This window comes from Mytilus edulis, chromosome 12 (genome assembly GCF_963676685.1).
Source record: "Mytilus edulis chromosome 12, xbMytEdul2.2, whole genome shotgun sequence".
NCBI classification, from domain to species: domain Eukaryota; kingdom Metazoa; phylum Mollusca; class Bivalvia; order Mytilida; family Mytilidae; genus Mytilus; species Mytilus edulis.
Window position 1 is genome coordinate 40,061,783 of NC_092355.1, and position 27,650 is coordinate 40,089,432.

The 27,650-nt window shown below is 33.2% G+C and overlaps 1 protein-coding gene across 1 annotated transcript; it reads right to left on the minus strand.

Moving 5' to 3' along the window:
* Nucleotides 1–14,748: 14,748 nt before the first annotated feature.
* LOC139498450 (uncharacterized) lies at nucleotides 14,749–18,959 on the minus strand. The gene is made up of 2 exons (XM_071286834.1): nucleotides 18,868–18,959; nucleotides 14,749–17,992 (listed from the first exon to the last, which is right to left on the minus strand). Exon 2 carries the CDS (start codon nucleotides 17,979–17,981, stop codon nucleotides 14,856–14,858), a length of 3,126 nt encoding a protein of 1,041 aa, XP_071142935.1. The 5' UTR covers nucleotides 17,982–17,992; nucleotides 18,868–18,959; the 3' UTR covers nucleotides 14,749–14,855.
* Between the last annotated feature and the right edge of the window lie 8,691 nt (nucleotides 18,960–27,650).

The following is a 27,650-nucleotide window of genomic DNA, read 5'->3' on the forward strand; positions in this document are numbered from 1 at the left end:
CACATCTTGTTTTTCCTCATTATATATTATGCATCTTTTACATGTGATTTTTTGCACAGTTTGATATAACAAGTAACCATGCTAAAAAAAACAGCCGCCTGCATGTCTGTATATGACGACGCTGACAAATAGACACACATCTTTTAAATGCAATAGATACATTTGTATCTTGTATTTCCTCATTGTATATAATGCATCTTTTACATGTTGGTTTTTGTAAATGAAATTTAGTCCTAAGGAGGCAGTTTGATATTACAAGTAACAATACTGAAAACCTCAGCGGCCTGCATGTCTGTATGTGACGACGTTTACAAATCGGCGCACATCTTTGCAATAGAACAATAAACGAGAATGGTTATTCTTTCAACTCATCAGCTTTTTCCTCATTGCATAGTATGCATCTTTTTTCATATGAGCTTTTGTAAATGAAATAAATTTGAAAGGAGGCAGTTTGTTTTCATCAGTGGCCATGGTGAAAACCCGATAGCATTGTTTTCTTTATCATGTCTGAGTAAGAAAGGTGAGGCAGAGTGTACCAAAATGACATTCAAACTCATCAGTCGAAAAAGAGAAAAGAAAAAACAGAAAAACTGCCAAACAATAGTACATAAAACACTACATATGATACTAAGAACTGTGCAACACGAATCCCGCTGAAAACTGGGAGTGATATCAGTTGCACTGAATAGGTAAGGTAATATTACTCAAAATGTCGCAACCCTCATGTTGCTCATAATAGTACAAACCCAGCTATATCTCGATGTGGTAGGTCACATTCGGCATGTTTTGGAAAAGGGGAATACATTATTCAGAAGTTTGCAGACGACTATGATTTAATTAACCCTGGTAAACTCAGTACTGCTGCCAAGTATTTCTTTATTTGAATCAACTATAAATTCTGCACACTATTTTGAAAAGTGAAAAGTTAAAAAAAACTAATACAGGATACCCGAATTGTGGAATTTCACATTTAGTGATGTAATTAGGCGCCTCGATTGCAAAGGGGTCTAAATAATTCACAAACTGTTATCACTAGCCAGTCAACACAGAGGTTATGATTCGAATCTGGCTCGTGCATGTTGTGCACTCGAATGATTTCAGTTTTCTTATTGATGGCGTTGAAAAGTGGCGTTTGTTGCTGTTCAGATCAAATGATTGTTTCAGATAAAAAAAAATGTTTTACAATAATTCAAATATGTAAAACTGCAAATGACCGTGTTAGAATTTTTAGCCATTGAGGTCAGTTTGATTTTCAGTTTTACCTGTTGTAAGCGGGAAATATAAAAAATGATATGTGGTATGATTGTCAATGAGACAACTCTCCACAAGAGACAAAATGACACAGGCATTTATAACTATAGGTCACTGAGAGGCCTTTAACCAAGAACAAAGTGCATGCAGCATAGTCAGCTATAGAAGGCCCCAAATGACAATGTAAACAATTCAAACGAGAAAACTAACGGCCTAATTCATTTACAAAAATGAACGAAAATCAAATGTGAAACACATAAACAAACACAATCACTGACATTACTGACTAGGGACAGGTACATACCTACAGAACCTGGCGGGCTGAGCATGTTAGAAGGTTCCAATAAACTAATCATAGATACCAGGATCAAATTTAGTATATACGCCAGACGCGCGTTTCGTCTACAAAAGACTCATCAGTAACGCTCGAATCCAAAACAGTTAAAAAGGCCAAATAAAGTACGAAGTTGAAGAGCATTGAGAACCAAAATTCTCAAATGTTTTGCCTATACAGCTAAGGTGATTTATACCTGGGGTAGAAAAGCCTTAATATTTCAAAATTCAAAAATTTGTAAACAGTAAATTTATAAATAAGCCCTTCCTTTACCAGTTGAGTCAGTTTTGTAACAGTACAAAAAAAAAGAACGAACTGTCAATTCAGTTGAAAAAGGCTTAACTCATCAGACGGATAAAAATATAAATACTACACTGGAATGAGTTATCACAGGTATGTTAATGGTTTGTAACTATTACTTTTGCAATGCATTAGCTTTCATTCAGAAAAACATGTAAATGACCCGACAACTGAGATAGAATGAAATTCAAAACAGTGTGGTTGTGGCCATTGATTGACACATTAAATTCATCCATTGTCTGGGACAATTTAGGTGAACGTTTGTATGTAACGACCACTGCTAACTATGTACTTTTTAAAGCCACTTAAACAATGGGGTCACCAAAGGTTCTCAACACCTTAATAAAGTAATTCAAAAAACTAATCAGAAATAACACGATGTTTTGATTTATATCAATTATATGAATCAAAACATAAAGGTTATTCCTGATTAATTTTTTGAATTATTTTATAATTAAAGGCGTTACGAAACCTTTGGTGACCCCACAGTTTAAATGTCTATCGTATGTACGTCGTGAACAGTGGTCGTTACAGACAAACGTTCATGTAAATTGTCCCAATCAAAGGATGAATTTAATGTGTCAATCAATGGCCACAGCCACACTGTTTTGAATTTCATTCTATTTACATTGATTATAGATGAAACAAAACAAAGATTTTCTTACAGTGTCAGGTAAAAATCGATCACGACCCGTTTGGTTAGCTGTACCTATATCCGCTATATCTATGACACACAGTAATTAAAAATATTCCATTATAACTTTCGTTATTAGAGTTCGGATTTTGGTTATTCTAACCGTAATCTATATTACGTCAAACAATGTGAATTAATGGTAGTTGATGCATTAAATAATGTTGTCAATGAAAATCACATGAGTATAAGTAAGTAAGTAAGTAATTTTTATTGGTTTGAAATCCAAAATCACAGGATTGATACCAAGACAATACAAATTGGTTGTACACAAACTTGACAAACATACAGACATATATATCATACATAAACATTGTGTATATATATATATATATACAACTCGTCTAAACATCAACCCAACAATGTTAGATCTGTAAATTTGCTTTCGCAAATTTTTGGTTCTTCCCTCGCCGGGACTCGAACCCATGCTACTGTGATATCGTAACACCAAATCGCCTGCACTGTAGCCGTCCCGCTAGACCACACGACCACCTGGGCTCTCAAAAAAAGAGCTTTCGCTGGCCGTGTGTTACCGTTCCTCGTCAGTTTTAATCTAGCGGAGTACTGCAGTACATGATATATAAGGCATGAAGATGTTATTGTTACAGATCAGCTAAATTATCTATAGTAAAGGATCCTACAAATTAATGTTATATACAGTCACAGAAACTAATTATATTTATAAGTACGTCTGAGTCAGTGACAACTCTACAACAGATGTATCCATCGGATCGCCATCAATATATATGAGGAAGTGGTACCACAAAATTATTAGTACTTAATAAAGCATTTCTAGAAATATACATGTCGCTTATAAATTTAACAACAATTCTAATCATATCAGTCTCACCACACGTATACATAGACAATAGTAGGGCATTGACTTGACATATCAACGATATAAAGATGAAGCTTAGAAACGGGGGAATGCGAAACTGTGTCGAGCTATTTCCCCGTTTCGGGCCGAATCCTTATATCGTTGATATGTCAAGTCAATGCACTATTATTGTCTTTATATTGCAATCTAGAAAAAAACATTTTCAATTGTTGTTTAATGCGTTAAGGTTATTTATTTGATTTAAATATTGGGGGAAATCCCCTTTAGAAAGGCCCCATATCATGCTCACGGAGAAATATACAACACAATGAAATGTACATCTACCTATTAAAACCCGGCCACACTCGATGGTGAACGAAATCGTTTAAGTATGGACTAAAATATCAACCATAAGCATAAAACATAATGATTTATAGGTTTCAAACAAAACTTATTAACAAATGAAATATGTTTTTCCAATAATTGCAAATTAAACAAGGTTGAGTCGTTCCATGCATCGTTGTATGCATTGGAAACAAGAACAGGTTGAAGAGGTCGTATGAATAATTAAATATTATTTCGGCAAATTCTATTTAAATATTCATGAGGAAAAGTGATATCGGGTCAGTGACTGTATGTGACATAGAAATATACAGTCAACGCATTCTGACTGCTCAAATAAAACGAGTGCAGTATAAAAAAAAAATCTTGCTTCATTAGTCATATTTAAAAAAACTATTTCACTAATTTTGGAAAACTACATGAGTATATGTATAATGTGAATTGTAGCAATGAATAAACTAACCACTGATGTTTTGAATAATAAACCACATGTCCATTAACTAAACAAAACGAATTAATTGCAGGTAAGGACTATTTGCTGTAGACAAAATAATAGTATACCATGACCATGTAGGATTTTATAGTAAGATAAAACGGTTGTGTTTCGTTTTCGAATATACTATAATCCTTTCCTATATTCCTTGATTCATGCAGATTGTTGTCAGTTTGATTCATCCCTTATTCAGCTGTCATAACGAGTTGGTTGATTTTATTGAATATATTTGTCACACATTCTGTTCATACCTATGGTGTAGACGGTGCAATGAAAAGAAGAGTAAGATTTGTCTTGTTCATGTTTTAATGTCGATAGTTCACTCATTCGAAACATACGTACGATGTCAATGCTTCAATGTAACAAGATTGATAGATGTGGTTTGAGTGTCAATGAGACAACTCGTGCAAATCGCAATTAGTAAAAAGTAAACCATTAGAGGTAAATAATGTCAAAACACATGTGATTGGGTCAAAAATGCACCTTTAGACTTTTCTTTACAAACGTCAACAGTTGTGTCAATACCACTAATATGCTTCCAATTGAGGGACACAAAAGTTGTGTGTAAATAAAAAATGTTTCAGTTGTTAACAAGTGACTGAGCTTTGTGTAGAGGACCGTAGAATAAATGTGTAAAAACTATGGAGTTATTAAATATATTCAAAGTATTAAATTTTGAAAGAAATTATTGTGTTAAAAGGGATTTTTTATCACGACGAGCCGCATCACGAAAGGATTTTCTCGTATTCTTATTTACGAAACAATGAATCACAATTCGTACTACAAAAACTTATAACCACATTTGTGTAAATATCTACGCTTTGAAACGAGCCATCTTAAATATTCAAGTTTATGATATGGACTGAGCTACAGTAGAAAACGTAACCTTTAACGTCTATGGAAAAAAATAACTGCGCATATTGCCCCAGTTTTGCTTACTGAACATGCTAAATTCATAGTTTTCGTCCATTTATCTCTTTATTTATAACAAAACATTAAAGACGACGAAAAGTATTCATAGAACATAGAAAATGTGTTTCAAAGACAGAAGTTCCACTTGTTGTAAAATAGTCACATCCTGGAAATGTGTATTCCGTGGTATCATTCGTATTTTATATTGTGCATACTGGTTTATTCATTACAGATTACTAATTCCTATAATGCTGTCAGGGCCCATCGTACCTGGGAAATGTCTTCATATTCAATGTCTAGTGAAGGCGAATATCTAGCGCAAGGAGCGGCAACGTACTTCAACACCAATCGTGGTATATCACACGGAAACTATATGAATGAGTAAGCAATTTATTATGTGTAATTAGGTTAGAATATGGTTATATCTTAATGATCAAAACGTATGAATACAATTGTACGCAGTAAAATTCATGAAATTGCATTTATACTTTTCTTGATATGTGCATGCAATGGCAATGCAATTAATTTGGAGAAAATTAGCAGCAAGGTTATGCCAAAAAATGTAATCAAGCATCATTCAGTATATACTTAAACGCAAATTTAGAATAGCCCTCATTTTATAAAAAACAATACATTAAATAAAGAAGAAGAAGACGCGGATTGAGACAACTGGACACATGAAACCAAATGCCACAGAAGTTAAGAACTATAGAACTATAGGTCACCGTACGGCCGTTATAATATTAGAGAATTTTAAGTTTCAAACGAAACTTACGTACGTTAACGCAAATTACTTAGGCTTACAAGTATACGGACTTATAAGACATAATATAAATTGTGGTTGTCTCCCTTCGCCGGTTTCAGCACTTCAGTCGGATAGTTATTATATTGTTTTAATTCTAAAATAGCATTCATGTATTCAGGCACAGACTATTCGATTTCGGAGGAGGGTCTTCAGAATTAATAATGAAGATATTTCTGGCCCTGATTTTTCACTAACTGAAATTGATTTCACAGTTGGCGAGCACCTTGAGTTAAAAAAAGGTCTACATTTTACCCATTTGACAATTTTCAAAACAAATATTCCACATCAACCCCCCAACCCCAGCCCGAAAATAAAATGATCGATGACTTAAAGACAAATTAAACAAGTTTATGCGTTAAACATGTTAAACATAAGTTCATCTTTATACAATTATAAAATTGAGAAAGGAAATGGGGAATATACCAAAGAGACAACAACCCGACCATAGAAAAAAACAACAGCAGAAGGTCACCAACAGGTCTTCAATGTAGCGAGAAATTCCTGCACCCGGAGGCGTCCTTCAGCTGGCCCCTAAACAAATATATGCTAGTTCAGTGATAATGAACGCCATACTAATTTCCAAATTGTACACAGGAAACTAAAATTAAAAATAATACAAGACTAACAAAGGCCAGAGGCTCCTGACTTGGGACAGGCGCAAAAATGCGGCGGGGTTAAACATGTTTGTGAGATCTCAACCCTCCCCTATACCTCTAGCCAATGTAGAAAAGTAAACTCATAACAATACGCACATTAAAATTCAGTTCAAGAGATGTCCGAGTCTGATGTTAGAAGATGTAACAAAAGAAAATAAACAAAATGACAAAAATACATAAATAACAACAGACTACTAGCAGTTAACTGACATGCCAGCTCCAGACTTCAATTAAACTGACTGAAAGATTATGATTTCATCATATGAACATCAGGCACAATCCTTCCCGTTAGGGGTTTAGTATCATACCATCATAATATATATGAGAAGATCATAACCCGTGGCATGCCAACAACTGGTTTTTGAATAAATGTGTTTAGTTCCGATGCAAAGACCCTATAAGTGAATCAATATTACCGCCAAAATATGCAATCTTTAATGACCTGACAACAGTATAGTAACTATATCCCTTCTTAATAAGTCTATTCAAAGGTTTTGTTAGTTTTTGAGGTGAATACTGACACCTTTGTGCTTTATAAAGAATATTTCCATAAAAAATTGGATGTGAAATAACTATTGGCCTAGATAAGATTTGAAATAAACAGACATTAACGTCGAATTTATGGTAAAACAAATTTTGGAAGAGGATTTACAAAATCAAAAGGCACATTAAAAAAGATGGCCGCAAAACAAAATGATTGGAATAGAGAAAAACTCATGTTGGCAAGCTAGGACAAATGAGACTCAATCGAAATTTTGCCAAATAATTAGAAATACAACCAATTTACCCTTGCACCCCTCCACTAAAGATAAAAGGGTTCTTCCCTTATCAACACATGGACATTTCTTTAGCTGAACGCAGGTAAAAAAAAAAAACTTTTATTCGAGAACCCCTCTCTTTGAAATGTTTTGAACCGCCCCTGTTACTACTCTACCACTTTAGAACCACGGATTGCTATATATTCAAGTTTACTGTAGTCTGGGTTATCATGAAGCAGATAAAATCTGGTAAATACCCGAATTAAACAACATAATTCTCACTATAGAAAACGATAGAAATATATGTCGTATATTTACAAATAGATAAATCTTTCTAAAAGTTATTCTAAATACTTTAAATATTGATTCCTTGCTATTGATGTATTACTCTTGATTTGAAAATACTATCACATGTTTTCCTTTGATTGAAAAAAATTCAAATGCATTTGCCAGAAATCAATACAAAGGGTTATTTCAGAGATTGGTATACTATTTGTGTTTAATTCACAAGTTAAATGGTCAACGAGTGATAACAATGACCCTTTTTTTTAAATGTTACAGTGTGTTACGTCTAAGTACGTCAAAACCCTAAAATACTCTAATAAGCAAAACCCACACTGCATAACATAATGTCTTAAATCGTTATAAAGTATTACCATTTCGTGGGTATTCCAAACTGGACGCCTAAAATTATCTGTCGTTGTCAGTTTATTTTCGATTTATGTGTTTGACTGTCCCTCTGGTATCTTTCGTCCCTCTTCTTAAATAATGTATCGGTGTGACCCAACGGACACTGTGATCGGGCTCGTAACCCGTTATATTTATAAAGATAACTAAACAAACTGGTTAATAAAATCAAATAAGCAAACATATAACTTCTATATTCTAAGTTTAATCTAGTCTCATTTTTTTCGGGTGTCACTGATGAGGCTTGCATACAAAATTATAGGCTAGTTATCTTTCATATATGAAGCATATCATGCATTTTTGGTGCAACAGACTGATTTCTTCCTGGCAGGATTATAAATTTAACATGCGCAACACATTCCGAACAAATTATAAATCAAAGATCGCATGAATTCATCTTCAAATAAGGTTGAATTATTGACTAAAAATCCATGATTACATCATTTGTTGGTTTAGATAGATCATTTGCCAACGACAAATTCTTTTGACTAAGGTTAATTCATTGAAATAAGTCTTTTTTATATATACCTTTCCTAGGTGTTAAGTATATAACATAATTATAATGTTTGATTTTGAAAACAGGTGTTCGAATAGTGTTCTCTGTGCAAATGAAGCAGCTATGAGATATCATGTATACGCAAATGACAAGTAACTGTACGGTATACTGTCTTATATATTTACCAGTAACCATGCTGAACATCCCGTTGCCTGCATGTTTGTGTATGACGACACTAACAATAGGCGCACATCTTTTCAATGAAACAATAGTTATTCTTTAACACATCTTCTTTTTCCTTTTTGTATATTATGCATATTTTATATGTTAGTTTTTGTAATGAAATTTAGTCCTAATGAGTCAGTTTGATGTAAATATTGTCTAAATACTTAAATTGAGGCTATATATACCAGGGAACCGTTCAAACTCACAAGTCGAAAAGGGCAAAAAGACAAACAGACAATACACACAACACAACATAGAAAACTAAGGACTGCGCAACACATACCCTGTTAAAACTGAAGGTGATCGATATCAGTTGCACCACACTGGTAAGCAAATCCTACTCAAAGTGTCGCTCCCCTCCTGTTTTAATGTGGTATATCACATTCGGCATGTTCGGGAAAAGCTGGTAAACGCGGTTCTGTTCAGACAGTTATGATGCAATCATTTCAGTTGCGATCAGTTACCTTTTCAGACAAATCAGTATAATAGGTAAATACCAACCATTGAACAATCTGAAAATAGACCGACACATTTTAATTAAATGCCATTCAGGGATCTCCATGGATGAAAATTGAACCATGGAGGAACTTTCACCATTACAAACCTTGTCTACGCTGTACAGTGTAGCGCGATCGGAAGTATTTTATCCCTCCATACAAGGAATGGTGAAAATGCTAATTCATTGCTTATTTAAATTATATTTATTTGAATTTTCATTATAGAATTAGAAGTATCAATATTTTCATTTATTGCCGTTTTTAACCATTCAAATGCCAAGTCATCATGGCCCCCCCTTAGTCGAGAATGACCAAAAGCTGTCATGAAGGTCCCCATGCAGCTTTCTTTTATTTTTGGTAATTGTTATGGGGGTTAAAAATCATCTAATGTGGAGCTTATTTTTCGTGGACACTGTCAAATTCAGAGCCCATTACCGGTATGGCTGATTTGCAGCAACAACAAAACAATTCGTACGGGTTATGTAAAAGGTTAAAGAGATTTGTAAAGCAAACGTCGACAAATGAAAAGGTTTTTAATGACTATCTGGAAAAATTGATGCTCTGCAACATGCATCTTTCGAGTCTGAATAGAAACCGGAAACGCGGATGTATCAATTTGATTGTAATATACGAAATGAATTCGGAATTTAGATACGATATTTCTTTACAGGAAATATTTAAGTTTTTACTTTTAAACTTTTAAAGTAATTCTAAATTATCGTTCCAGCAGTACTCGATTTATTTACGATGAAATAATATTTACTGTTTTACGTCTTATTTTGTACTTCTTAAAAAAGGGGGATGCTGATTGCGTAAGTCAAAATAAAGCACGTGTTCGACTTGTTAAACTGTTTTCTTTGTAACTGGATAAATTTATTAATTTATTTATTTAATCTAAATGATCATAATCATTTGCTGAAACTTAGTTGATTACTTCGACAAATGGATCGTCTATCCTCAGATAGTATTCTCCTGTTTGGTTTGTTGATCTACCTGTACAAGCTCAGGTACAAGTAATTAGCGATCTTAATCCGGATATCCCTCAGGCGTTAGAACTGTATTGGATTATGACATAAAAAGCCTAAGGGTTATGCAATTACATGCATTTGATTATAATTGATAAAAAAAAATGGCGTCGGGCTACAAAAAACGATGAAGTTTTGAACGATGGCGGAAGACAATTTAACGATGGCGCAAGACAATTTAACGATGGCGCGAGTCATTTGACGATGGCGCAAGACATTTGAACGATGGCGGGGCTCCATCGTTAAACAGGCCATGGAGATCCCTGGCCATTGTCAAAACAGTGCTGGCTGTACCGCAGCGGATACAACTAAATACAAACCAAAAATAAAAAAAAACACCGGGTCTAACAGTTGTGCTCATTGGTGAAAAACAAACACAGCAGAAACAACGGGCCAAACATTTTTGCTCATGGGTGAGCTCGGGTGCTTATTAAAAAAACTTTAGTCAACACAACATTTTTTTGTTTTATATTCGTTATTAAGAGTTCTTTTTCTTGGTCAACGCATTTACCGGTTTTCAATTTCAAAAACAAAACACAGACAAATGGCTAACAACTTCAGATCGTAACAATGAGTCCTTTTTTTAGCAATTGAAAAAGGACAATATGTTGACTAAAACCTAAATATATCGAAATTGCATTACCTATATTTCAATTACACATAATATCAAAGCTGCCACAGATATATCAAGTATGTAGTCATAGAAGTGAGAGCTACGCTAGCTATAAAACAAGATTCAATCCACCATTTTCTGCATAAGAAAATGTCTGTAAAAAGCTTGTACCGAGTCAGGAAGAAGAAATTTATTATCCATTCGTTTGATGTGTTTGGTTTTTTTTTTTTTGAGTTTGTCATTTGCCAGTTTACCTTGAGTTCGGTATTTTTGTTATTTTCTTCGTTTTTAAGTATCAACTTAATTTTCTTTTTCTCTATTTGATTGTTGGTTAAACAAATGAAATAAAATCTGCTAAATGACCGAAATAGTCAGTCCATTACTAATAGGAGTTATTCCCCTTCATCCATGTTTGTAATTTGATAGTCTTGATTATAATTGATTGAGAGTTATTGGACAGTTAAAACGATAAGCAAGTCAATGTTTGCACATAATAGAAACCGTCTGACTTTATGTAGACTTAAGTATGAACTATTATCATTAAATAATACATGTATAATGCTTTTACCCAATAATTTTAAAATTTATATTGATGTACTGAACTTTGAATATAAAGTTGGGATTTTGACCTGTCAAACTTACACTCGTGTTATATTGATTCAGTTTTGTGATAAAAATACGGACTGGTGACCAGGCTCCATGGATCCACTAATTTATGACCACTTTGCATTAAATTGCAAACATTTAGTGTCATTGATAGAACAATAAGATAAAAACTTGGTCAAATAATACACCAAACGGAACAACGCTTTTATATGTGTTTATTATATATTAAGTTGTTAATGCATGTAGATTGTATGTGCAATACCAATTCTGTCAATCAGGCTTAATCAATCTTTCGTAATGATATCAATACCAAAGCCTATTGATAGTGAAGATTTGTATTACGTGAAAACATGTATGTTACACATATATCAACCAGAAATAGTGATAAAGTCCGAAGAACTCATTGTGTACATACACAATAATCGATTGTATCGACAGTTTAAATATAACTATTCTTGTAGTTGCTGCATGTACATGTATGCGTACTTAAGGAAAAACTAAACCCTGAAGTTTGTGTTATAAATTTAAATCATGGCGGTTTCAGTTACAGACCACGCGCCGATGCTTCGCTCCCTAAACTTCTTTCCTTTCTGCATGTTAAAGTTCCGATTATGATAAACTCAGGCATTACAACTTGAATCATTGTACACTAAACTCATATTTGGCGTTACAGTTTGAGGTATTCATTTCCCAATAAAGAATTACAATAACTGTTAGACTCGGAGTCCGAGTGTGAGTACGACTACTAATAATACAAACAGCTAGCGCTGTAGGGGATATCTTAAAATCAGGCGTTCGCTTATATATTTTACCGTGTTAAATGTTTGTGTTTTGATAGGACAAATTTCTAAAATCAATTGTGTTTTTTTACTGAAAAGCAAAAGAAGCTCTTTTTCGTGTAAGCTCATTAACAAATATATTTAGATTTAAAAAGAATTGCACAACATATATTTCTTACATGATCCAGTTATAAGATAATTTTGTGTCCCTTTCCGTCCGTGGCGATTAAATTTTGCGATTTGCAAATTTATTCGTAGTTGTATGGTAAGGAACGATATATGTTTTACATATTTGCAATTGCTTATATTCGCGTTATTATTCTACTCCCGAAAGTCGCGAAAATAAATCGCTCCTGAAAATTAGTTGGTTTACATTTTATATTGGTATCTGTGGAGAGTTTTCTCATTGTTAATCATACCACATTTTCTTTTTTTTTTATATATTTACAGTATGCAGTTCTGTATGTTGCAGCATATATGGCATTTGTATTGACTGAAGCATCGTCTGCAATCATATTGTCATTCGCAAGCCTATTATATTCAGTTTATGTAATTTTGATTCATCTACTTCTCATACAGGAGTTGAACGACGCATGATTATCGTCTAATTAAAAATGTTAAATTATGTCATTAGCAAAACACGACATACACCAGACGTCATATAACAATAAAGCCGGAACATAAAAAATAGGGAAATGTAGAAGGATCAACAGACTCATTATAGAATACCTAATTTCCGTTGAACTTGTTATTGGTGAATTGAAACGTAATAAAACCATTAGAACTCATTGAAACTTCCACTTCGTGGTTAAAGTTTGAGATAGTCATCGTTTGTTAATCGCCAAAAATAATCTTTCAATAGATATTGTAATGATAAGTACAATATTTACAATATTTTTTTTTAGAATTCGCCCCAGTCATTTAATTAAACTGTCTTACTTTGATTCGTACTGTGAATCTGGTCGGAGTAAAACCCTCATTGTAAGTCTCTAATAAAAGAAGTTTCAGATTTCCACTTAATTGTAAATTCTTGTTGTCCTGAATACACATTTAATATTTGCTATTTTTGAGATTGGTAACCAACAAATGATAATCATATAATTGTATTCTTGTTGCACCATTTAACAAATGTTCCGATATGATGCTCGAGATGAATGAAAATAAACACTGCAAGGGTTTTAAAGATATCTTAACACTTTTCTAATTAAGACAAATTAGGCCCAAATGTCATTGATTGACATGACACCGGTACTTTATATGTTCTTTCACTAAATATTCAAAATCTGGTGACTATATTGAACGCATCTATCCCATCGAACTAGAGATAAAGGATACTACAGATACAGTTTAGTCGGCCTCATATCTTACTAACATCTATAAATTGACAATGAGCGTCGGTTGAAAACAAAACTTTACGACAAAAGAGATGATTTCAGCTTTCTAATTGTGAACTTTTCATTTTAAGTAGCAACATTCCAGCAGCACCTGCATACGGGTATATATCTTCCAACTGATACGATATTCTCGTGCTTGCATTTCCTATCATTACTTCATGATATAGGGTTGCTGCTCACAAGGAAGCTATTTAACCAAGAGTTCCAAATGGTGAAGTTGAAAGCATCCCTTCATAAATTTTACGGACGCCATCACGAGTTAGTTGACCATTATGGAAAAACCCCTTCACTTATGATATCGGATAGGTTCCTTACGTCGTAACTACAATCCCTTTCCTTTCATGAATGTGACCTACCAAATTAGACTATTTACCGGATATGTTATCACTTATGCAACACGACGAGTGCAACATGTGGAGCAGTATCTCCTTACCCTTCCTGAGCACCTGAAGATCATTCCTAGTTTTTGGTGGGGTTCGTGTTGCTTATTCTTTAGTTTTCTATATTGTGTCATGTGTACTATTGTTTATCTGTTTGTTGTTTTTTTTTTCATTTTTAGCCATGGCGTTGTCAGTTTATTTTCGATTTATGAGTTTGACTGTCCCTTTGGTATCTTTCGTCCCCTTTTTTATAGTGAGAGTGGTATGATGAATCAGGTTTTATAGCAAAAAAAAAAGCAGTTGTTCTGACTGTGATTCAATTACGGTTCTCTAAACCTGTATTTATGTATTCTGCACAGCCAAAGAGGCCTCCTTCATCATGAGTAATGACGTTGTGCAAAAATAGTCCTTGCATAGTTTCACATACTTAGTTTTCTAATAAGTTCCAATTTAGATGCGTATTCTTAAATCTCGGACGAAACAAACAAGTAGTTTTCGAGGTGGCTATTTTTCATAAAAATACACACTAGTCATTTTTTTCAAGCAACATGCTTCGAAAAACTTGTGGAGGTGTATTTTATCGTTTCACCTACTTATGTAACAAAATCTTGTTGATACAGTAATTGTTGGAAACATGTGATAGTTTATTGATTATAAATTGTATAAATTTAAATTGTAACTAGAAAATAAACTAACTTTTGGAATGTTTAATCAAAGACCAAATGACCATTGAACAAAATGTAATTGTAGTTCTTACTAAATCCAGTCTTACTTTTAAATTCAAATGTAGGGACTTATTTACTTAAAGATGTAAGGTACATGTTCAATGCAAGACTGTTCCCAGCGTCGGCACTGTGGAATGTTTCATAGCATTTAGGACACACTGCTTCTGATAAAGACCCAGAGAATTCTGTCACCAGTGAAATTTCTGAGCATTCCGGACATTTGTATTTAGCTTCTTGTAAACCTATAAGATTTTTCATTATTTTGTCTGCAACTTCGGCCCCATGTTTTTTGAAATACTCAATTTCTCGTCCTGACAGGTCATTCAACGTCCAAAAAACATCAATGAATTTAAAGTCTAAGACAATAGAATTTTGTACTCTGAAGAAACCCATGTCTGCCCAGTTATCACCCCAAGAATTCATAAAGCGTAAGCATTCACTGTTGAAGCTTGTAAGAACAACTGCATGTCCAGTTAATTTTGGCCGAGGGTCTCTTTTGCTTAAATCAATTTCAGCTTTGGTCAGGATACTAGTTGGGTTTCTTTGATAAAACATGCTAAACTGGTTCCATTCGGGATCGGTAAGACAGAATGTTGCAACGACAGGACGTTTGGCAGCGATAGCTTTCATTGCATCTTTTGCATCTACAAGATTGCAATGCAAACGATATTCAGGAACAATTCCTTCAAGAACGTTTAGTGTATTAGCACCATCTTTTCCATGTAGTTCGATAATTTTTTCTCGCAGATCTTTAAAATCTGGGTACCCGCCATCCCGACCAAGAATGCGCTTCATAGACAGGTCAAGGACAACTGCTGATGCATTCGCATAACAGGTTCCACCAACTTGCAGTTGTGCTTTAAATCCGTATGTGCTTTGATTGATATAAGTATCAAGGGAGACAGACACTAACAGATCTGAAAGTGAATCTTGACAGCAAACCACGTTTCTTGCTAAACTGCATGCCTCCTGTATGTGGTCAGGATGGTTGATCTGTAAAAATAACTTCGTTTCGTTATTGCTTATATCAATATCCCATCCTCTTTTGATGAAAATTGTGCGTGGAAGTAACTGTGAAGGTATGGTTGAACTTAATTTGAATAAGAATTTTGCTCCTTCGTCCCATTCTTCTTTTTCAACACTGTATAACTTTCGTGGTTCAACATTAGAATATCCAGAGATAAAACAACCGACAACGATTACATTGAGATTCTTCAATCTTTCAGAAACCATATGAAGATCTCCGGAATCTGTAGGAAGCCCATCAGAAAGGATAAATAAAACCTTTGTATGTTCTGAAAACTCATCTTTTAAAAATATCGGCAATGTTATATTGAGTGCCTCGAACAAAGGTGTTCTACCATAAATGAAAGGACTGATGACTTTCATGATTTCATCGGTTTTCCTCTCAGCTGACATGTGTTCATTTCGGCAATCATGAACAATATCCGATACTGTCATAACTGAAAATACAGAGCCGACATTTTTCATCATTGTTTCATCAAAATATTCGGTAAAATGTCTACTTTGTACCACTTCTTTATATTGTACCTTTGCTTTTTCAAAAACCATTGAAATATTTTTCACTACTTTATCTATGTTAACCAATAATCTACTGGCAATTCTACAATTAAACATTTGAAAACTATTGACCAATGTTCCTATTATGTTTTCACCCCCCATGTCTCTGCATGCTGGTGGTAAACACTTTTGTATAAACACATTTAAGAATTCTTCGTCTGTTTTAAGTTTATCCAAAATGTAGACAGCCAGAGAATAACAGACAACGCTCTGTATCTCATATTTTGGTGCCCATATTCGTGTTGTTTGTGCACCATTCTTTTCAACAAGTGTGTAGAACTCTTCCAATACGTCGTCATAAGACGTTTCGCTGACCATATATTTATGTCTGCGATGAGACCTAGAGTACGGTTCACATTTTACGCGGTCGTGAACAAACATTTCGTTATACTTCCTCTCTACTAGAGGATATTCATGATATTTTTGTCTTCGTTTCATTCCAATGTCTAAAATCTTTTTCCATTGCTTATCCATGTTTACATTCTTTCCCCATTGCTTTTCCATGTATATAGTATTTTCCCGTTCTAATTCTTTGTCAAAATACTTTCCACATTGCATTCCCGTTTCTAGATTAATTTCTCGTAGCATATCTATTTCTGAAATCATTCCCCATTGCATTCCCATGTGAAATATCTTTCCATGTTCCATTTCTACTTCTAAAGTCGTATCACGTGCCATTTCGTTATCTACAGTCTTTTCACGTTCAATTTCTATGCCAAAAGTGTTTTTCCATTGCAGTGTCATGTTAACACACTTTTCCTGCTGGATTTTCTTGTTTAAAATCTCTGTCCATTGCGTTTCCATGTCCGACATTTTTCTCGGTTGCATTTCCATGTTTATAGTATACATGGTATTTTCCCATTCCTTTTTCATGTATTTCAACTTTTCCTCTTCCATTTCAATGTATATTCTCTTTCTGCTTTGCACATGTTGCACATGTTCCATTTTAAAATCTAAAACCTTTTCTAATTGCATTTCCATATATAAAATGATTTCCTCTTTTATTTCCATTGTTATACTCTTCAAACATTTTTCCCATTGCATTTCAATGTTTGGACACTTTTCCAGTTTCATTTTTCTGTAGAAATTCTGTTTTTTTGTCTCAAGACACTGTTCATATCTCTTTGTCAATGCATTGTAGTAACTGTTGTCCCGTTTCATTTCTTCCTCTAAAGTCTTCCCCCATATAAATAGATTCTTTTCCCGTTGCAATTCCATGTATAAACTCATTTCTCGTTGTATTTCCGTGTCTAAACTCTGTAAACTCTTGTCCTCTTTTATTTTTATGTATAAATTCATTTCCCGATCTTTTTCCATGTCTAACTTCTCTTTTCGTTGCATATCTATGTATACATTCTTTTCTCGGTGCATTTTATTGTATCTATGTTGTACTTCCTTAACTGTTGCGATGACGTCAAAAAAGGGTCTTCTTCCATTTGCTCCAACACCAACAGAGAAAATATAATTGTCATTCGAAACGTCATGTTTTATTAAATTGTCAATTACATCAAATATTGAACGCGCCCATTCACCACCTTTCTCGTTTATTTTACCACCTGCATTTATTTGCATTGAACCAGACACATCAAGAAGTACACCAGTTAAGGTTGCCATGCTGATTCGATCTACAAAACGTATAAGATTGGATTGCATGAATATAAACATATTTATGATAAACACATATAAATGTGAAACTACATACAGGCAATTATCAAGACATTCAAACTCAGAGATACATGTATATAGGTAGGAGTATAACGCAAGTTTATTATAAGTTGTATCTCTTAGAAGTTAGTAGCAGATACATATTGAAAATATGCAGCACATGCTTATATTTTGACCTTAAAAATTGGAGGTGCATATGAGCTTTCTAGTCATAAGATATATATTTTTTTTTGAAATTTCATAGTAAAAGTTGTAGAGTTTTGGTCGTAAAAAGAGTTCCTATGGAAAGTTGTATTGTCTATATTTACAGAAATTATATTTTGAAAACGTACAAGAGACTCAGTGTGATTTATAGTATAACATAGGATGAAAATGTCAAAATCAATTTCTAAAAACTACAAGAAGCGCAGATAACATCTGGCATATGTTTAACTATATGATAAGTTTAATTTCATTTAACAAACTGTCTGAAGTTTCAAGGGATTTGAAGCATTATCCCGAGAAAAGGACAGCGCAAAAGATCCATAATATTATTGAAACTCTCGAGCGGAGTTGTTAAATGGTATCACTGCAAGGGAATATTAGGTTATCAAAATGCATTTCTGTGATGTTACAAAAGTGATCTCCTGTTTTTAAACTATTCTACCAAGCGTTCAATACACAACAACAGCAAAATGTTGATGACACCCATATTTTATTTTGAAAATTTGAAAGAACATTTTCTAGAAGTCTATTAAAAAAGTTCAAGAAATATATATTAAAGAATACCCCGGCTACTTTAATTAAAATGTGAACTGTTTTCTATAATTTCTTATTTCGTATCAAATATACTTACTGCAAAATAAATGTTGCTTATCTATCAGGTTTGGCTCGACTAAACTTTAAAAAATCCAGGTGTAAAGGAGAACAATTTCACGCCTTTATAGTTCTTATCTACACACAAATCTCAAAATAACCTTTTAATCTCAACAATTGTAAACTTCCTTGATATCGAAGTGAAAATATGAAAAGAAATAGTTTATTGGCTAATCAAATAGATTTTTTATCAATTTCGATAGGGTAAGAGGGTACTGTATTAACATGTAAACACCACATTGTTGCTTTGGATATCTTATATAGCAATGTTTTATTCGAAAATAATTGCAAATAAATAGATATACAAAGATTGTCAAGGTGGATACGTGTACTCTCAAATTTACTATGAATTATTTAAAATGAGAAACAACATGTATATAAGATCTGACCACTTATATGCCACTTTGAATAAGACAAATAATGCAGTCAAAAAAGAAAGGAAAAACTCAATCTATTATTCATAATTTATTTGTTGCCTAAAAGTTTGCGATATGTATTTTGTATACTAAAATATTTACATTACGACTTCAAATTTATTCAATTCATTGAGGGAAAACTGCCAAATCAGTAGTCTACTTATTTATAATCTATGTTACTTATAGTTTTATTATGGATATATTGTCACAAAAACTAATGGCTTTAGATATTTTGCTTCAACGTTAATAATACAAAAAAGGTTATGTGAAAATACATTTTTGAGTAGAGAAGTTTCTTGTTTTTTTTTTATTTCTATTAGAAAGTTAAGTGTCAAATGGTACTGAGGTAAAAGGTAAGCGTAAACTGTGAAAAATATTGTTAAGCAAAGCAGTGCTGCATTCAAAATGTGGGGGCCTCGGTGGCCAAGTGGTCTCAAAAGTTTCCTCTGTAATCACTTGCCAATCAACACTGAGGTTGTGAATTTGAACCTTACTAGTGTGGGTGTACTCAACGCCTATTTTTATTGACAATAATTGTCAGTTTCCTATCAAAGGTCGTGTGATTTTCTTTGGGTCTCCGACGTCCTTCACCCATACAAACTGGTCGCAACGACACAGCCTTAAAGGGGTGCTATAAAGTTGTGTTAAAATACCGAAAATCAATATATAAACCATTAAGCCCCAGTCCCACTAGACCACGATCGCACCACGCTCACCGCGATCTAAAATAAATGTAGATCGTGGTGAGGTCGCGGTATGAGCGGCATGAAAATGTAAATTTTCGTTGCTTTCACGATGCTACTACGTCCTCTGTACGCTTCTACAAAGATCACACTACGATTATACCACGTTCTCACCGCGCTTATTCTGCGACCTCACTATGCTTATTAAAATCTTTCTACGCTTATCACTACGTCCATACCACGAGTTATCCGATTGCAATACGATCTTACTGCGATTATAACACGTTCGTACCACGTTTATACTACGTTCATAGCGCGATCTTACTACGTTCTCAGCAATAACGTCAACATCGTGTTCCATATCAATACAGTTCAATTCCTTCTATTTCTGATTAAATCGTAGATTTCTCGGAAACAATACTGTCATGCCACCAAAATCTACCAGAACACGTGGGCATGGTGGTAGGAGTTGATGTGGAGGCAGAGGGAGCAAAGTAACGAATCCTGACCAAGCAGAGATGTCGGACCGACCAATCAAACCTAAATTACAACCTATTGCTGGTCCATAAAGCTCAATGACGGTATTGTAGTGAACGATAGCAGAGATGACATAGATGTATCAATATATATAGGAAGATGTGGTATGAGTGCCAATGAGACAACTCTCCATCCAAGATACAATTTATAAAAGTAAACCATTATAGGCCAAGGTACGGCCTTCAACACGGAGCCTTGGCTCACACCAATCAGCACGCTATAAAGGACCCAAAATATTACTAGTGTTAAACCATTTAAACGGGAAAAACAACGGTCCAATCTATACAAAAAACGAGAAGCATGGTTGAGCCGCTAGAGCAAATGGATAATTAAATTCAACAAACAAAATCTAGAGAGCTTTTTTATATATTTTATGTGAAAATTACAATGAGAATGATGGTCGTAGTGTGGACGTAGTCAGGTCGAAAGAAGAGCGTGATGAGGACGGCAAGGGCGTGCTAGACTCATACTATGGTCGTGAACAGCGTGGTATAGTCGTACTGGAAGCGTAATTGGGTCGCAGTGAGAACGTGATGTTCGTAGTGAGGTCGTGATAACGTCGCTGTGCGATCGTAGCGCAGTCTCTCCGAATAGAATCACACTTTCGCTACGCTCTCGCTACGATTGTACAGCGACCTTTGCGATCTTACTACGATCTTAGTGCGCTCTCACTACGTTTCTTTTACGACCTGATTTCGCCACGTCCACGATTGTTTTGAACATGTTCAAAGTTGACAACGCTCTTCACGATCTTGAAGACCTCACAACGACCGTGATACAACCTTACTGCGATCTACACGACCGCACTACGATCATCAAAATTTGCATTTTTTTCACAGATCGTAGTGCGATCGTGGCCTAGTGGGACTGGGGTATTAACAATATGATGTGCAAAATGGCATCTACAATAAAAAAAAATACATTTTCAGTACGCCTCGTAAATTAAAAAATATAAGTAGATAACATAAGAGAATTTGTTCTTTAAATTATGGAGGGAATTTTTGAATCATTATACTAACATACATGTGTTAATTGCATCACAGACATTTAATATGGCCGAAATTTTGCATTTTATCTCATTGTTCATATATGTGCATATCAAATCTTTACATGACATCAATGACATATGTATATATTCATCCTTATTAATTGCTGTAATCACTGTATTTATATTCGTACCTCTTGTGTACATTATTTATTAGTTTGACAAGATAATTAAATATACAAATAAAGAAAAATAAGGATATTTCATTTACTACAAATTGGACCACTATACTTAAGAAATTAGTTGATTGCTTGCAGTGTTAGAAATATATGTTATATTGAGATATTTTCAGAGAAACTGCTTCAATTTTCAAGTTTTCATAAATATAAATATTTTAGATCGACGCAGTGTTAATTTAATAACTTCCAATGGTTCCTATCAAAAGTATTTCTCTGTCTAGTTCCATGCTCTATGCATTTACAGTTTACTTTTGGCATCAATGTACCATATAACTCTTTTCAACTTACTAGAAGCTTTATACCTGTTTCCTTATATTTGTATACTAAATAATACTATTATTTATAATTTTTTTTAAATATTTACTGTAATATAAACATTAAAGAAATGTAGTATGATTGCCAAAAAAGACACATACCCACTAGGGTTCAAATGAAGTAAATGCAAGCAATTCTTTTTTTTTTAAAGTATAATCCAATTTTTAAATAGAGACAAAAGATGTATAATATGGTGTCAATGTCAAATATAGGATAGAAGATAACGCGTTTCTATTGCATCACGTACATTTAAGTCTGACCGATTTATCACATTTTATCTAGTGATTATATCAAATGTAAACATGTCACTATCAAAGACGACTTGTACGTTTTGTATACTTCCTTGATAATATCTAATTTTAATTTACTAGGAACAATGTATTTATTAAATTTTAGTACTTCATTGGAATTTGAATGACGAGATTCATGAAATAAATAGATAAAAATCATGGTCATTTTTATTTATGTGCTCTAAATTAATAGACCTAAACTATTAATGAATAATAGTTAATGGATAAAATGAATTCATGCAGTAATCGATGGACATTCGTGCTTTTTATCTTAAAAGCTTTCATAAAATTTGTAATTTCGGAAATGACACATTGATAGTACAACATGTACAAAGGGCTAAAAGGATTTTACTCCTAATTCAATAATACAAAGTTTGTTTAATCTCGATGTAAGTGTTAACATAATACATATTGTATTTGAATAACCAAATATTATTAGGGACTTCGGTGACCGAGTGGTCTAAGAAGTGACTACTGTAATCACTAGCTAGTCAATACTAAGGTTGTGAGTTCGATCCCGCTCGTGGGGGTGCACTCGACTCAATCTTAGTTGACAAGAACTGTCAGTTTTCCTATCGAATGTTGGTGGTTTTCTCTGGGTACTCCGGCTTTTTTCGCCAAATCTGGCCGACAAAAAATAGCCCCATAGCGCTGCTTAAAAGTGGCGTTAAAACAAACAAAATTAAAAGAAATTAACACTAATTCGTGAATGAACTTACGAATTCACAGCTAATATAAGTCGATAAGATATTCACTGCACAATTACAATTTATTGTGAAAATTATGTTTTCTGTTCGATTTTAAATATCTGATTCAAAGTAATGTTAAAAACAACTTTGTCTTTTTAAATGATTACTATAAAATAAAACTATAAGATATAGTAAAATAGCTATATTCTGTATAATGTCAATTTCATCATACGCCACTTTCTCCAAAATCAGGGGTTCCTTAAGGGATGAAAATAAGTTAGACATTTTTGCTACGATTAAAAAGGCTATCAATGTATCAATTTAACTTGCAGTTTAAAAACAATATAAGGTCAATGTCATATAAATATAATCTTTTTTGTACTCGGCGCAACACTGCGGAAGGGCTCGGTGGAACATCTCTCTTTCCCAGTTTATCAGCCTCATACAAAAACGTTTATATTTTTCTTTCATCGACCTAATAGTGTATATGTATTTTGGAACCAGGTGCTTGAATTCAATTTGAAATGAATCATGTGTCTACAAAGGTTTTTTTTATAGTATTCCTTTGGGTTTTCCTTCGAAAAATTTAGAACATTTTTAGGACCTCGTTAACTTGTATAAAATATTTCTTTTGGTTTTTTTTAGATATCAATTGTCAAAACGCGGTTAAAATGGTGTACGGGGACGTAGCTCTGATTGTATTTTCAAGCACAATTCAAAACAATTGAGAATCTGACCTCTTACGTCGAATAGCGTCCTAGATTCAGTTTTTCTCTTCCTGCTAACAAAACAACTAGTAACATTTGCATCAATATAGTGACTCAATATATCTTTGATATTGTCTTCATCTAAAAGCTCTAAATCGGATAGGATAAACAACATTTTTGACAGTCTTAGTATTCTCGGTCTAGATAAATAACCTTAAAGACTCTTGCAGAATCTATACATATGAGTGATGTCATGAAATAACTATTTTACCATCCGAATAAAATATTTGTCTCTGCCATTCCTCAAAAATTAATTTACAAAAAATATTGTACTTGGAACAGTTGTAAAAGTTTAGGTAAAAAGAGAATAACTAAATATTATCTCGAAATATTTCTCCTCATCGGGAAATAATTGGTGGCCCAGAAGATAATTACGTACCTAATGTACTCATAGCCAGTAAATAATGGTATAGTTTTGTTATGTTTGTACTTCAAGTTGGTCTTTAAGTTAAATGTAGACTAATTTCTAAAACACTTTAACACGTATCAAACATGTGATATCTTATAAAATATTGACAATAGTTGTATTCCTTAGATATCTTAATTTGGGTATAATATTGAAAGGTTGTTTAAATTTTTAAACATTTATTTGCGTTAAGACATTTCTGACTGACACAATTTAGATGCATGATAGATTGTTTGTCTTTTAAGACAAAGATAAATACTTTATTTTTCAATGTCATATTAGATTTAATCTATGTGTTTATGATAACCGATTTTTTTTTTTTAAACGGACTAACTTGAAATTTTATCTCAGTAGAATTGTGTCATTGTTATAGGTTTAATGATCATACGATTAAATTGTTTTAATCAATCATTTACGCAACCGCCTTAGCCTTTTATATATAATAAGTAAATGTTTTCTATACAGCTTGCTTCTACTTAAATATTTAGAAGACATATTTCTCTCAATTTATTTTATGACCAGCCGAATTGAACATTGCTAAGTTATTAATTTCTTGATTTGACTGTAAGGTTTACATGCGTATACTAGGAGACGTAATACATATTACGTAAAGGAGTTTCAGCCTTTTATAGTTTTGTTTTTTCGTGAAAACACTTACTGTTTAAACAACTGTAAAAATAACAAACAGACTCATAGAATGTGTGGAATTACTTTTACTTTATGTCCTTTTGTAAAACTGATACCCTCCGGCTCGTGATAATAATTATCAACCATTATTTATACTATGTGGCGCAGTCTGTCAGTTTTGCAGTCAATTTGGATGTAAACTATATGTGATATTGAAACATGTCAAGGTATGACAATTGTCCTGATAGTAAAATGAGAATTTTGTGGATAACATCACAAAGACAAAAATATTTAATCGGTCCAGAATGAAACGTAAGATTCTAAGTTTAAAAAAAAAACACATCTAAACACACATACAGTACGGACAAAACATTAGAAATTTTAAGGTATTGCCCTGCAATTTGACACATTATCTGCTGTTTCCTTAATAAGGTTTTTTTCAACTTAACTTAGGTAGATAAAAAAGAATTGATATATTTTTTAGGGAAAAGATATTAATACTTGTATTCCTGCTGGTATAACTCCTATCAATGGACAGAAATATCATTAAACATCTGCTGATATAAAACCGTTTAAAAAATGAACTAGTACATAATTGTCAACTTTTATTTAGCAAACACTCAAAAGTACTTGCATAATTATGTGATTTCTGGATAATTGTCAAATATGAAACGGATATTTCAGGACAGTCAACCAACGCATGATGGCGTCCTTAAAATAAAGAAGGAATGGTCTAACTTCACTATTGTAACTCTTGGTATAGCTTCCTTTTGAGAAGAAACCTCTATAAAGAAAATTATGATAGAAAAACAAGCCTTAAAATATCGTTTCAACTAGGAGATATATACTCCGTATGAAGGTTCTGCCGGATTATTGCTACATAGAAATAAAAAGTTCACAATTGGGAAGCTAAAATTATCTTATATTTCGGAGAGTATTTACTTTAAATCGTCCCTTGTTGTTTATTTTTAGATGTAAGTAAAGATATGAGCTACACGTGACGGATCTGTAGATTCCTTCATCTCTAATGAGATAAATACGTTCAATATAGTCCCATATTTTGAATAATTTAGTGAGAGAACACCATCTGTATAGCTTACATCTTCTTTTCCTACGAAGTTTCTGTATAATTAAGTTTCAAATAAGTAACGGGACAGGTCTGCAAAAAGATGAGCACATTTAGTTCAAATGGGAATGAGTTTTTACAGAGTACGAGTTATCACTCTCTGAGCAGAGATACTTGTATCTTCGTTAGTCATTCTTTTTATGTAACAAAACATGACCAACCCTTTCCTTTGTATTTTTCTTTTTAATGGGGAATGCTTGTGTAAAATGTGAAAAAGTTAAATGTGTGTATACTATTGCCACATGAAAGAGCATAAGATTCAATTTACTTTTTTAATATACACGTCTTATTACACCCCCTTTAGAATGTGTAGTTTGGTTACAACTTTGAAGCCCGGCTTTTATTCCTGATCAAGTAGATTTTTTTAATTTTCTCAATTTGATATGGGGTTATCATCAATATCATCAGCAAAACAAGATTTGCAAAGATGTTGAATGGCTGACCTTCTGCAGTAGACCCTTGTATGAGTTTTATTTCATCATTCCTAAATGTTAAACAACATTTAGTGCTTTACCTTATACAAGTTGTAAACTAACCCTTTTACGTTGATATACAATTTTGACTGCAAAACTGTTATTCATGTTTTATTGTTTCATTTGTACGCAAAAATATCAGGTTGATGATTTGCTTGTTTCAAATTTTAATACGTTTAGAGAAAGATACCATTAAACACTTCTTAAATTGATACACCGATATAATTAAATACCTAGAGCAAAATACACCAAAAGGAGCAAAGCTTTTATATCCGATTATTAAACATTTAGTTGTTTCATGCAAATTATTTGTGCAATACCATTACAACATTTTTGCAGGTAAACTTCAATAATCGATCACAGTTACGGTTACAAACCCTTTATGAAACCCTTATCTGTATTACGTCAAATTCAGAGAAAAACCATATATGCAGATAAATGAGATATAAACTAAATTGATAATTATATAGGTTTTCAATATCACACCCAAATCATTCAGCCAGCAACACCGGCATAATCCCAGAAACTCTTTATGTACAGAAATGTTTTGAGTAATTGATTTTATTGAATGTGAAAAATTAAATTCTTGCTGCTATGCACATTAAAGCATTAAAGACAACAAAGAATGTGTGTAATAAATCATATAATTAAGGTTACAATCTAAATAGAATACATTCCTCTCAGCTCGCTTCGCTTACATAAATCTGACAAAACTCTTTTTTACTTACCGTTCTGCTTGTTCTGGTAATATTTTTTTTAATAATGCAATTACATTTCAGCCTTTGACCCGAGGATCCCGAGAGGTTTTTCAAACAAAAGTATAACAACATGGATAGAGCATTGTCAAATCATTGCTAGATAGCTTTAACATAAGAATCAGAATGTGTTGCTTTCCAACTTAACGGACACGTTTAGGTTATGTACTAATTGTCCATTTAGTCTAAAATGAACATGACACAATTGTCACATGTGAGTAAAGTAAGAAACAATCAATCAATCGTATAGATATGATATAGATAAACAACCTCAGGCTCCTTTATTCATGAAGTACTTGACCGATACCTGAATCCCCATTTCCCACTTATTAGTTGTAAAGTAAAATTTAGCAGGAAAGGCATGCTTATTGGTTTATAAGAAATAATAATATAGTAGTAAGATTTAACATGTTTAAGGTTTACAAGAAAGAATAACATGAATAATATAATAGTAA